Raw genomic sequence first — 13,468 nt, 5'->3', positions numbered from 1 at the left:
CAGGTGAGAAAATAACAGCAAGAGGTTACCATTCCCGAACGGAGCAGCAGCAACGGGTTGGCGCTTCGTTCCACCTCGAGCAGCGACTGTGGAATCAGGTTCTTGTTTGTACCGTCACCAGCAGCGCATTTCCCGGTTTGAACCGGAAATGCTCCATCGGTCCTTTCGACAGACCGACATCAACCGCCGAGACACAGAACTCCTACGGGCCTATAACTTTACATGGTCACAAAGACAGACCCACCACACTACCCAGATCCCTCCAAACGGCTGTGTTTATGAATAATTCTGTGGACTCGCAGCTCCAGACAGTCCCAACGCCGCCCGACCCGACGAAAGGATATAATAATTCTGGGGCCATAGCAGCTGGCGTAATCATTCCTGCACTCTTCGGACTGTCTTTTCTGATACTTATCATAAGGCACAAGTGGCCCCGAAAGAACTGGGTACCCAATGACGGCGCGTCCGGAAGAACTGCCACAAACGCAGGTTCCAACGACTTGGAGCTGCATGATGTAGTCGTTATCCCGTATGCAGTGACAACTCTACCAACGCCCGACAGTGAAACGACCAAAAGATACTACCGCTCGGCTCACGAGGCAGCTTCAACGAGCGACGCGAAGACGCTAGCGTCCCCTTACGAGGTGAGCATTTGCCCAGTTTACACAGAAATACCAGAAGAGGCTGAAGGGTGCGTTATAAACCGTTGCTCCAGCGTCAGTTACGAAGTGGTCAACCAGAACGGGAGTAGGAATCAAAGCTCAGCGGAGGAGGATCTTTATGAAGATATCAGGCGAGCTGAAGATGATAAAAGTGCCGTTGGTTTGAGAGCCGTCTCATCCATGCCCAATCTTGACTTAACAATCCAGTCCTTAGACGTAAAGGGTCAAAATGGAGACTCAGAGGAACTCAGTGAGAATGAAGGGATGATTGACAATCCTATCTATCACTCTCGCGAAGAACTCGAAAAAATACCAGTGTGGTGAGGGATTTCAATTTGGTGTCAGCTTTTTTTAAGATAAATATCATAATGCACTGATATAGCAGTCCCGTACTGATGGTTCGTGTAAAACTTATTTTCATTTAAAAATATGATGCGAGCGTCACTTGAGTTTTAGTTTTCGGGGTTTGTTTTGTGTGTGTGTGTTTTGTTGTTGTTTTTTGTTTTGTTTTTTTGTTCTTGTTTTGTTTTGTTTGTTTTTTTTTTTTTGCTTTATGACCTCTTTTCACTGTATTTAGCCTTAAACAAGCCGGGCAGAATTCACCACCTTCGACATTTTTTTTTTCGATATCACCACGGTAAATCTTTTCCACGAGCTTAACCTCTGCAGTGTTTTTTCAGTAACCCTTTTCGGTAATTTTGACACCATTTTTGTGAAAATCAACATACCGTCGCGCACCGCCTATTTTTCCGAGACAGGTCAGCCTGAAATGTACACATTAAAATTTCCAATGCCGTGCTCAATGCACGACCGCTGGCCCGGTTGGGGTCAAGCCATTTGGGCCCTCAACTTTGTTAACATTTTTGAGTAGAGAGTGCGATAGGCTCCAACAACAAGACGACTAGAAAACAATATAAAAACATTACCATAAATAACTCCCTAAAATCTTGCATTCAACAGACAAAATCCTCTGCAACTCACAAAATAAATAAATGCACATTAAACTGTTTGTCTATTCTCTTTATTGATCAGATAAACTTTTTCATTGCCAGTGAATTACATGAACACAGAAACATCTTCAAGTCAGTCTTCAAGGCTTCTAAAATATTGATTTAATTAAGTGCTACACGTAAATGAACCATCTTGCAAAAGAATCGTTCAAGCAATGTATTTCGTGGGCCAAATTGAGAGCACCGTCTCGTACGAAAGCAATGACATGGAACCTATCAATACTTTGTTGCTTTCTATCTGGTTCGTGTGACGTCACCTCCGTTTAAACAATACATGTCCACTACACACAAAGTTACCACAGATGTTTTGACAGTTACAAAGAACCATGGAAACTATGTTGATGTTGAACGTTCACTCATTGGGTGCTTCCGATCTGTAATGTGTGCATGTATAACGAAGTCAGTCACAAGCAGGACGAAGAAATTATGTCTGGCCGTACAGTGGCAATCTCCGCCCCCTAATCTCTGTATTGATATGGAAACGTGGATCGTTTTTTGGGTTTCTTAGACACAAATTTTTTGCACTACATTCTCTTCTTCAATGTAGATGTATAAAAGCTATTTTCATCCCTATTTGGTTAAACGCATTGCAAAATCCCCTTTTTAAAAAAACATATTGGGCTTATTGAAAATTATTCATGCTTTCCTGGACGACTGAGGGCGCTGTTGTTATGATGTTACCCAGAGAAGAAAGAGTGCAGTGCAAATTAAACATGTAAATGTAGGTGTTTCTGTTCACATTGTGAACCCAGAACTTACCCACTCCAGTCCAGCAAAGTCGCAGAAGAAATTCTGAACATGAAATGCACAAATACTGGTTCCAGGAATTTCATAGCACTTTTTTATTTCTTACTGCTTCAGCAATTCCAAGGTGATCCCGATTTCCATACTACGTGTGTTTCCCCCGAAATTAGTGCATAAGACATTCGTAATTTCAGAAATTATGGGTTTAAAAGTGTGACATTTTTGTGTCCCTGTTACATTTGACCTTTGTTTTTTTGACATGGAAATATCATCAGAACAAATTTCAAACTATTACATGTACCTGTTTGGAAGGTATTTTGCATTGATTCATCACTCTTGGAAATTACATACTGTAGAAAATGTGTTTACAAAATCATGTCAGATGTGATGAGGACACGAAAAAAATGGGCCCTTAATTTCTGGAATTACCCCATGTAAACATCACAAATACTGATGACTCTGGAAATTGGGGCAAAAACCCAAAAATTCATATTTCACATTTTTCATCACTACAACTTATTTCAAGTTGTAGCTCTGTCCCCAAGGCAGCGGGCACCTAGAAAAGGTGAATCCATGACTACCCTAATACAATTATAAACTTTAAAAGTATTGCAAGCAGTCTGCTACAAGAAACTTTCTGCATTAAAGGTATACTCAGTGACACCAGTGCCTTCTATGTTCTGACTGAGCTTAGTCCAGGCATCTAAGCCGACGTCATACACCTGTCCCTCTTCCACATTGGTTCTGCTGTCCAGGCATGCCCCGTTGACCAGAAGGTAAATGCGGCACCCGACGCGAAATGGCCGCAGGTCACTTTCGGGGACCAATGACTGGTCGTGCGTGTTCACGCGGTCGATAGTATGGGACTGCCCCTGGCCATGGTCGTAGGTCGTGACCTCGTGGACGACGGGGCAATGGTTCCATTTCTCCTTCTTCCCGAGCTTACTGGTGACTGCCTGGTAGGTGACGAGCAGGCAGCCTCCCTCCAGTCGGACCAGACACCCCGGGGAGCTGGTCTTAACCCGGCTGCACGCCCTCCAGGTGTTGGTGGCCGGATCAAAACACGACAGGTACTGGACTCCTTCTGTGAGGTCAGCTGCACTAACAAAGATTCGGTTCTCATGAGCCACAGCTGACGGGTGCATTCCAGAGACGTCCGTCACCATGGCAGCCACAGTCTGCCACTTTCCTTTGGATAGATCGTAGCGCTCAACCGTCTCCAGCCACTGTCCCTTTTCATCTTTCCCACCAACAGCATAAATGTATCCATCCATGTGTGCAAGGGCCACATGGCTTCGCTCAACGCGCATCGATGGTAGACGAGACCATTTATTGGCAACCACATCATACGCGTAGAAAAAGTTCTGCGTTTGTGACTTTCGGTACTCAGTAGACACACCTCCTGTTTACACACAGAAAAAGCCACATACATGTATTCACGAATTTAGATGTCAGTCTGTCTGGATTCAACCCAGAAAGTGGACTAACACTGCCATTCATTCAAAATTAATGGCATATGTACCTGTAAGATGTAAGGCCCATGGCTCAGTCCAATATTGGCATTTGACCCTGGAATACTTCTTACCACTGGACAGTTTCTATGGTACCACATTAGATACAGTGTACATGTAAACTGCAGTGCTGTAGTCATGTCCGTCACAAGTCCAGTCACAAGGCCAGCCTTGCATAAGTAGGTGGAAAAGGTCAAAGGAATAATGCTGTTGTGACTTGCCCTACAATTGCCTGATTTGTAATTGGTTTGCAGAGACATTTAAAGGACTTCAATCTACATGTACCTGTACAACACAAGTGTGCAGGTGACATTGGCCAACATGCACCAATCTCAACAGAGATTTATGAATCCATGAAGCTCTGCATGGGAAATTTCATTTTTGCCAGCTGATGAGCAACACAAAGGCAGAAAATATTGCTGAAAAACTCTCTGCTTGGCTGGTGCTGGAGATCCAACTTTGTGTGGATCAGCAGGCAATTCAGACATGTCAGATAAGAAACCTTACTTTGCTGATGAGTAGCCTTAGAAATCTTACTCAGTGAAGTTACACGCTCAGCAAACAATTCATGGCCCTTAAAGGGTGACTGACTCACCGACAAGGAAAATCTTCCCAGCGACAGCGATGACCGAATGATGAGAGACACCATCAAATGGCAGTTGGGCAAATTTCTTGAGTGGGATCCACTCCTGACGGTGACTGCAAAAGTAGCGCGCAAAGCCGAGGCTGGTCTGACCACCAATGGCCAACAGAGACTGTTGAAAACAAACACATACAGTGTACATGTACATGTGCATACATGTACAAATGTCTAAATATCTCCCGAATGCAGTGCACTACAGGGGTCACTCATACATCAAATTTTAGCTTTTGATGTACAGAATCCAGCAATATAAAAAAGTCATAACCTGAATCTGGCGACTTATTACCCATTTTTCTAGAGCCGGTCACATGTACATGTACAGAGGTCGTGGACAGAAGACATTAAAATTGTTCCACAGAGATACACGAATAGAACTTTTGTACTATCCCTCTTTAAATTAATAAAAGTAGTTACATGTACATGTACCATAAGATGGCTGCCATGAACAACCTCTATACCTGCTTTCTCCAGAAGTTAATACGGGAAACCAAACTACATGTACCTGTACATGTATTTACATGTATCAATAATTACTCACACTGATTCCAATAAAACCATTCACGAACCATTAAATTCTAATCTACCAAGGTAACCGAGAACAACACCCAGATACATGTATCTACCATTTTCAAGTGGAAAGACTTTCCAGTCAAGCCTTCAGCTCAACGTAGCACATCTACAGCATGTACATACATGTACTGTTTCATAAACATAGAGGCCTAAATGTACATGTATGTGTATTTGTCCAATATCAGACTAGAGTTTGAAGAATTTGCCCAGAGCATGCATGAGCATGTATTTCAAACTGAATGTGAAGATGGGGGCGAACACCAAAAACAAGGATTTGGAAAAGCCCAGACATTAAATATGCTTGGCTGTATCCGAATCTGTCGTCTAGGGCTACACTCTACATGTACTTGTAGGTCTTAAGGTCTCCATTCCATGGAGACATGCTGACGATAGACACGGCCAATCAGCAGTAAGTCTGAAACCCTGCTTCAGACACGGCCCATGCTTAACCATAAATCATAAAAATACATGTACACATCACCATAGAGCTAAACGTACTGTAGATGCTAGCGAGCGGACTCTTGTCCAAAGTGATGCCAGGATGCATCCATGTTTATGCACAAACCTATGAAAAACATAAAATTTGTTCGGGTTTTTGGATATCTGCGTCCGTATTCCAAAATGTCGTGTCAACAAAACCAACATGCAAAAAACTCTAAATGCTCAATTAGTAATGAACATTTAGTTTTGCTCAGCATGAAAAAGGAATGCAAGCAGGTGTGTACACATGCGCTGCAGATACTAAATTACATGCAAATGACAGAAAATGTACTAATTAAAAGTGTAATTAAGCGTAATTTATAAATGTTGTACTTACACGTACATGTAGGAATGGGAGTGTGCAATTTTGAATTTGTTCCATCTATTTGTTCTACAAATACATGAAACATGTGTACACAAAAGAATTGAAAATGTCTGGGTTGGGGAGATGCTGAGCGGATATAATTCAATATAGTCCTACAAACCAATCTTCAAGCAGCTTACCTTAGTGGAAACACGGGGGGTAAACAGCTCCGGGTGTCGGTTGGCGAGCTGTCCGCTGACGGGGCTATGCAGGGCAATGTGCTGCATGAGCTGGTCAAACAGCGACTTGACCTGGGAGACAGCCAAGAGACTGGTGTCTATCAGGTCCACTAGGTGGTGGGAGGACACCAGGCCCAACCGAACCTTCTTGAGCAGGGAGGCCGAGTGGTGGATGCGGGTGGCTAGGTCGTGGTGGAGCCAGCTCACCACCGCGCTCAAGACCTTCAGGGAAACGTGCAGAGTGCATTTCATTTCAACTTGTTTTTCTACACACTACACATGTACGCGTTACAAGTGACATGAACATGACAAAGGCAACAGGTTTACCGATATTAGAAAATCTTTTTATCAATACTTTTTAGAGGGCGCTATGTTGCTTTTGTCAGAGGGGGCACTCCTTATGAAAAGAGCATTTAGAAAAAGTGAAAAAGATCTTCCTTGAAAATCACCTACATTTACATGTTGCCCAAACTTTTTGAAAAAACAAGCTGCTCACAATAAACAGGTGGAACGATCGAACTTACTCAAAAAAATATAGAAAAGTGTTGTATACAAAGGCTATGTATATGAAAACACTTTTTTCTGCCTTGGATGACAAATGATTGTGGAAATTTTTATTGGCATTAAAAACCAAAATGTTGAAAGCCCTTCCTATTGCTGCTACATGTACAAAGGAAATACACGTACAAATTCATTTAACATTTACATTGTACACAGGCCCATAAGCAAGGTTTCCCACATGAATTCAAGTCATAAGTCATTATTGTGTACACGTCTCCTTTATACGACAAAAAGTTATCCTTCAACTTGTGATGAATGCATGTAAGATCTGCTGCCAACTGCAAACATAAAACATGGACTACATGTATGCAGAGCAAGCTGGCAGGTGCCAACAACTGACAGGTGCCTAGTCTCAGTCCCAAGACGTTTCTTTCTCTCACAAAACATTTTCAATTTAGCCTGTGCATCTCTGTGTACGTTCGTTCATATTATTTGATTTCATTTGATTCTGAAATGTACATGTACATATATTGTGTTTCATCACTGAATATTGGTACAGGTACCTTCAACTTTGTTGATTTTCACAGACTCAAGGGTTATTGTCCTGTAAATTGCTTCGTAAGTTAACTGAAGAGTGCTACAATGTGAATTGACAGGTACAATGTAGGCATTCCTGCCAACATTGAAAAGTCAGAAGTCGGTACATCCATTTTACGAGACCATAGCGAAGCAAGCCAATGCGCGAGAGAGGCTTCATGTGTCCGTATGTAGTACAGTACATGTATGCATGTACAGTGTACTGGTATGTGGAACAATAGCCATTTTGACATGCAAATAGCACCCTTTTTTTCAATAGTGCCCTCTTTTGCTGAGACTTCACATCAATTTTTTCCCCTCTTTATGGCAGCGAAATAAAGACACTCTGTGTATGACTGAGGTTCAAGAGCAAGATGGAGAACAAGGCTAGCAGATGGTCTGGAGAATGAGATCATGTCTGGAGACGTGCTGGTGGCTCACTGACCCGTACCCACCTCTACTTCACTGGCTACAGCCAGGTCCTCTCTGATCAGAAACTGGCCTAGACTGTGGGCGGTCATGTGCTCCAGAAAGTCCTCAGTCCGGGACACTTCGCCAAAGTTCCCAGCAATGTGGTGGTCTGCTGTCTGCTTCAGCCGGTCCAGTCCGTAGTTGCCAGCCATGGAGGAGATCTTCAGGTAGTCATCAAAGGCCAGCTGGCCTTCGTCAAAGCACCGACCAATGAAGTCGATGCAGCCCTCCGAGGCCAGTGCCACGTGGAGATGGCAGGCCGAAGCCAGCACCTCAAAGACGTTATCCACGGTGAGGTTCAGCTTCGCCGAGTAGGCAAAGTCCAGTAGAATCTGACAGGACACATGAACAGAAAAACAGTGAGATTTTAAAACAAAACACTGAGGCCAATTTCACATTTTTGAGCGCTAACTTTATTCATGTTATTAGTAATGTAGGAAGGAACATGTACACATGTAAACTAAGTTTTTAGTCATCATATGTATAGACCTAATTTCAGTGAGGTTTTTCCAAGTAAATCAGTGATTTTCATCCCCGTTCATCTCTTTTTGTTGTACATGTAATTTTTTCATCCCCCCGTTTTCCTTTATTTTTATTATTTTCTTGGGGGGGGGAGCGGGGAGGAGAGCACTTCATGACACCACGGTCAGTTGACTAGCCCCAATTGCAAAATTGATGTACATGGCGTTGAGATAATGCTTCCCCTCAGATTTCAAATGATTTAAAGCCCTGATCATATTGAAAGGTTGTCGCCAGGAACAACACAGTTCCGTGGCAAAGACTCAATCGCTATTTCTAGCTGCAAATGATAAAGACAGGGTTCCTGCACCTACAGGACAATTAAATTCCATGGCTTTTCCACGACTGAATTATGAAAATCCATGACCAAGTAATGCAATTTCTTGGACTTTTCAGCCTTTTACATGTACATGTACATGTACATGTAGGTTGAAAATACAATCAGAGATAGTATGCACTTATTCCTGACATTGCCTGAAAATACATGTAGAAAACACAGTGTTTTATGACTTCCATGACAAAATTCCATGACTTTTCCAGGCCGCAGGAACCCTTTGAAGATCAGACTCAGTGATTCGCAATCTGCTTTACATGTAGTTTGCTTTTTGCAAAATGGGAACCTAGATTCTGCTGACAACCAAAAAAGTTAAGGTACTGGGCAAAACAAGTCAACATTTGGAACGATGAAGTAAAAGTACATGTATCTCTAAACACACTTATTTCAAAAATATGGAAATGAAGGGTTACATGTAATTCCAACAAAAGAGACAAAAAAAGGAATATATTTCAGTCTCACTTCAAAACCCTCGGCTGACAGGTCCACCTCGTCTTGTAACACCACCTCTGATTGGCTAGCTTCCTTCAGACCCCCTGTGAACATTGCCCGAAATACATCACTCACAGCAGCCAACACAACCTGAATGAAAAGATTGCAGAGTACATGTACATGTACATGTACAGTACTTGTAAGCACTATTTGGGAGACTTATATTAGGACTGCAGTCGACGTACATGTACTTACTCGTGACGCAGATTTACGTACACGTGTATTACTTGCAGGAGAACGTAGGTTTTGACGTGTGATTCACTTTACGTTTACATGTATGTACCAGTACATATATCCTGAATACATGTACATGTACTGTACATGTACATATCCTGAATACATGTACTGTACATGCACATGTTGCCAGTCAGCGCCATTTTCATATTCTACACGACCAGGGGTTAGTGAAGGAGCGTGCACACAGCCCATGGAATCGAGCTTGCGTCAATTGCCGGGTCCATTTTCGTGCATGATTTTTGTGCTGCAGGTACAGCAGGTGTGTACGGCCACTGTACATGCCGGCTGCGACATGTCGGACAAAATTTCACCTGTTAGTTTTGAGCTTTCTGATGAATGTTGCCTTGTGAGAGCTACATGTACATGTATTACATGTATAGATTCCCCTGCTGACATTGAATTTGCACTTACATGTACATGTACAATAACTTCCCCTAAATGAATCCTTAGAGCCATTGATTAAAAAAAAATCTTCAATACAAGTACAAGTACACGTACGACCCCAGAAAAAAAATCAACAAATTGGGAAAATAATGATTTTGAAATGATCCCCAAAACTACATGTATAATTATACATGTGCTGTACATGTACAGTTTGCACTAGGGGTGCACCCTTGTATTTAGGCCAGAAGTATGTCTGCCAAGATCATTAATTAAAGTTATACCCTCAAAATATTCTATATTAGAGGGTCCTGAGAGCAGCTACATGTACAGTGTACCATGTGTACTGCACACATGATATGTGCGAATTAAAAGCTTTTCCAGTGAGAATTTGAGAAAAATATCTGCAGAGCATAGTGTTTTACTTTACAGACTGCGCATACAAAAATTAACTGGTTAGAATTGTCTAGAAAATGGATAAATGATCGCTGTTTGCTTACGATCGGTGTTGGACGTCCAATACAAGCACTGATGACAACTTCAGTCAACTTTTGCCAACTACTGAGGACTTTGTCAAAAATACGGAGCCTGAAAATGCACTGCGTGAACCTTATATTTTTAGATTTCCGTTGGCAACAACTGGCGCAGATTCGGCAGCAAGTGCTGTATTTTGTGACTTTTTTCAGAAATACACCTAGAAAGAGAAGTATTGTTATTTTATCTATATTACTCATATTAATGCTAATTAAAACTTATTTGAAAGAATACAAAGATCATGCCTGATGTTAAATCTTTAAGTCTTGTTTGAAAACATACTATTTTCAAAAGGCTTTTATGAATGCCTGATCAATCCATGATGTGTGCACTCATCACTAGCTTGGTGGGTTGTTTGATAGGTTTTACGTATGTACATGTACAGTCCACATAATTTAGTTTTATGTGTGTCCTGTAGTGTTTTATGTTTTAATGTGCTTGTTGATATTTATGGACATTGCATGCTCACTGTTTTAACATTTTCATGTGATCTTGATCAGATTAAGTAATTTAATGTACGTTGATACTTTTCATGTAATTTTTAATTGTACAGCCCTTTGAGCCACCGTGCGGGAATCGCGCTTTATAAAAACAATTTTATTATTATTATTACTGAAACTTGAAATCAAATTAAAAACAAGAATGAAAAGGAGAAAGTGGTGGGAAGTCAAGCTATGGCAAATAAGTGTTTTTTTTCCTCAAACTCCATCGCCAAACAAAAGTAATTAATGCAAAATTTAAATTCTCGTTCAAGAGATTAACTGGCAGATTTTTCAGAATGTACTTTACAACGTATGTGCCCAAAATTATGGTGATGAAACTCGTAAGTTTTACTACAGCCGATCCAACTTGTTTGCATCTATGACGCTCCTGTTGCTTCTGTGACATCTGATGTTCTTCAAAATATTATTCCATGTACATGTACGGGTGTAGTAGTTTAGTCAAACTTTCAACTAGTGAGAATAAGGCCTTAAAAATTTAGTTTACTTACGAACAAAGTTTGGTCAAAGTCCTCTTAAACATTTTAAAGTGGGCAAATTACATGTATGGTGAGTCGCGGATAAAGAAAGGAAAGAGTTTCATTTATGGAATTTAGAGAAAATTTTAACAATACATGTCATGGCGTGTATCTGGTTATCGTTGTGCACAGGGTCTCAAGTGTTGTCCGCATATAAGCCTTATTGCCAATACTGCAAGGATGATTTTGCACAATGCCTTTCTATGGTAGTACCGTATCAATTTGTGCAAAATTACCCATGCAGTATTTGTGATAAGGCTTATGGAACTCTTGCCTAAAATAATGGGTAACGGAAGTGCAAAACAGAATTTGTGGCTTCCTTTCTGTGGAATTCCATGCAAATTGTTGACTCCAAATAAAACCTTGCATAATCAGTAATCAAACTGAATCAACCTTGTGAGCCCGAAACTGTCTTTCGTCCACTGTCACAGTTACATCACACAGCGCCCCCTCATGACGAAGTGAGTCCAATTCTGTAGCCAGCGATTGCAGTTGGGGAAAATCGACACAATTTGTCAATTCGTGTTGAACAGAAAGCACACTGCTATTGCCGCTCTGGTCCAGGTCCATCTCTAATAACTTCCTGTTGACTAGTTGCGAAAATCACATCGGACTGAGACTGATAAAAATTAGAAATTTTGAGAAACTACCAAAGGGGGAAACTTCAGCACACACAAGGCCTGGCATACATGTACATGTACATTTAGTACTGAACCGGACCATAGAGCTCCGTAGCTACCTAGCAAAGAAACATGATTGAACACGTACACAATGTTTTCCAGCCGGCGTCGTAGACTTGATCCAAGTCGACGCTGCGTTCTCAGTGTTTTAAGTCATACGTAAAAATCATAGTCTGGCAGTCAAATGCCACTTTTTACCTGAACCTTGTTTTGGAGGATATATAATATGTTTTGACAGATTAGATTTCTACCCTGTAGACCACAGAAAACCAGAACCTGCATGACGACCTTTGATGACGTTTGTGGGGGTATAGGCTCTGCATTTTTGACACACCAAGCACTTCAAGTTGCAAAAGCCCTCTGTGTTTACTTCCTGTACTGTACAGACTTGGCCAAGTGGCTTCTCGGCTGTACCGTAAACTTCACATCCCCTACAAGGCTCCATTGAGTCGTACACAGAGTACATCTTTTTTCATCTTGTTTGAACAGCGCATTGAGATTGCGCCCACAATGAAAATATTACGGGGATCATTAAACCTCATTACTTCACCCACTACTTGTAATCTTATCCAGGGGCTGTTACGGGAGAAGAGGAGCGGCCAAAAAGCAAGAATTATTTATTTCTTTTTGTGTGGTCGTTTCAAGAAACTGTATAGCTGCCTCGTCTTGACTCTTTCTCAGCGACTAGAGCGTCCTTGAGCTTATGCAAAATCTCCGAATTGATCTCATGTTGTATTTTGTTTCCTTTAAATTTGAATTGCGCTTCAGCCTCCTGTTTAACCCATACCAACTACTCAGAAGCCGACACAAGTGCTCTATCGCTTTTGGCTTTTTGCGCATCCAATTTTAAGTCAATATATAGCTCCACGCCGCCCACGGCTTTATTAACAATGGGGGATATATCCTTCGGCGTCAGCTAAGAAACTGGTATTGGTTTTGGGAGGTAGGAAGATTGCTGTCGGAGTCCGTCGTGGCAAAGCAAAATCTAACGCCGAGCTCATTGTCAGGACGGGACACACCCATGCAGTGCCCAGGCTCGTCTATATAGGCCAACTCGAAAGCCGTCAATGGCCACTTCTACATACCTTGCGTATCACCTGTACTTCTCAAGCGTGACGCCTCATGTGCATATGAACGAAAACTCCCTGCATAGCACTCCCTGCTGAGCAGTAGGAAATGACAAGTCTCCTCCGGCAGCATGCTGCAACGGCCCCACTCGCAAAATTGCATGAAGAGCCCCCTCGATGTAACATGGTTGGGTGTGCCAGCTACCTTTCAGGCACAGTAGGCCCTAGGCGACTCGAGCAATGTGTGAAAACGTTCCTACGACATACAGATAATGATCACCCCATGGGCACACACTTTTGCAACAGATCCCCGCAAACAGAAAAACCAAGCAGATTGAAGTTATTCGGGTGAAAAACCAAGCAGATCAAAGTCACTAAGGTTAACAGGGAGTAAACGGAATGCTGATTTAACATCAGATTTGGCTTATAAAGACCCCCATACCCAACTTAAAAACCCGCGCGACAACTCGTGTTGGAAACCGCTGTATTGACTTG

The 13,468-nt window shown here is 42.0% G+C and overlaps 1 protein-coding gene across 2 annotated transcripts; it reads right to left on the bottom strand.

Moving 5' to 3' along the window:
• Nucleotides 1-1,667: 1,667 nt before the first annotated feature.
• LOC110990000 (kelch-like protein 26) lies at nucleotides 1,668-11,954 on the bottom strand. Of its 2 annotated transcripts, XM_022254750.2 has the most exons (6): nucleotides 11,620-11,954; nucleotides 9,027-9,146; nucleotides 7,696-8,043; nucleotides 6,125-6,385; nucleotides 4,523-4,682; nucleotides 1,668-3,818 (listed from the first exon to the last, which is right to left on the bottom strand). In XM_022254750.2, the coding sequence occupies exons 1-6, from the start codon at nucleotides 11,794-11,796 to the stop codon at nucleotides 3,040-3,042; spliced, it is 1,845 nt and encodes a 614-aa protein (XP_022110442.1). In that variant the 5' UTR covers nucleotides 11,797-11,954; the 3' UTR covers nucleotides 1,668-3,039. The 2 variants fall into 2 exon arrangements, with proteins under 2 accessions (XP_022110442.1, XP_086987564.1); XM_087131438.1 differs by lacking the exon at nucleotides 9,027-9,146.
• Nucleotides 11,955-13,468: the final 1,514 nt, after the last annotated feature.

The sequence above is a fragment of the Acanthaster planci genome, linkage group LG21, assembly GCF_054643075.1.
Source record: "Acanthaster planci isolate LZ-2023a linkage group LG21, COTS_SCS, whole genome shotgun sequence".
Classification (NCBI taxonomy): domain Eukaryota; kingdom Metazoa; phylum Echinodermata; class Asteroidea; order Valvatida; family Acanthasteridae; genus Acanthaster; species Acanthaster planci.
Note: the sequence above shows the minus strand (reverse complement) of the source record. Positions and strands in the feature narration are given on the sequence as shown.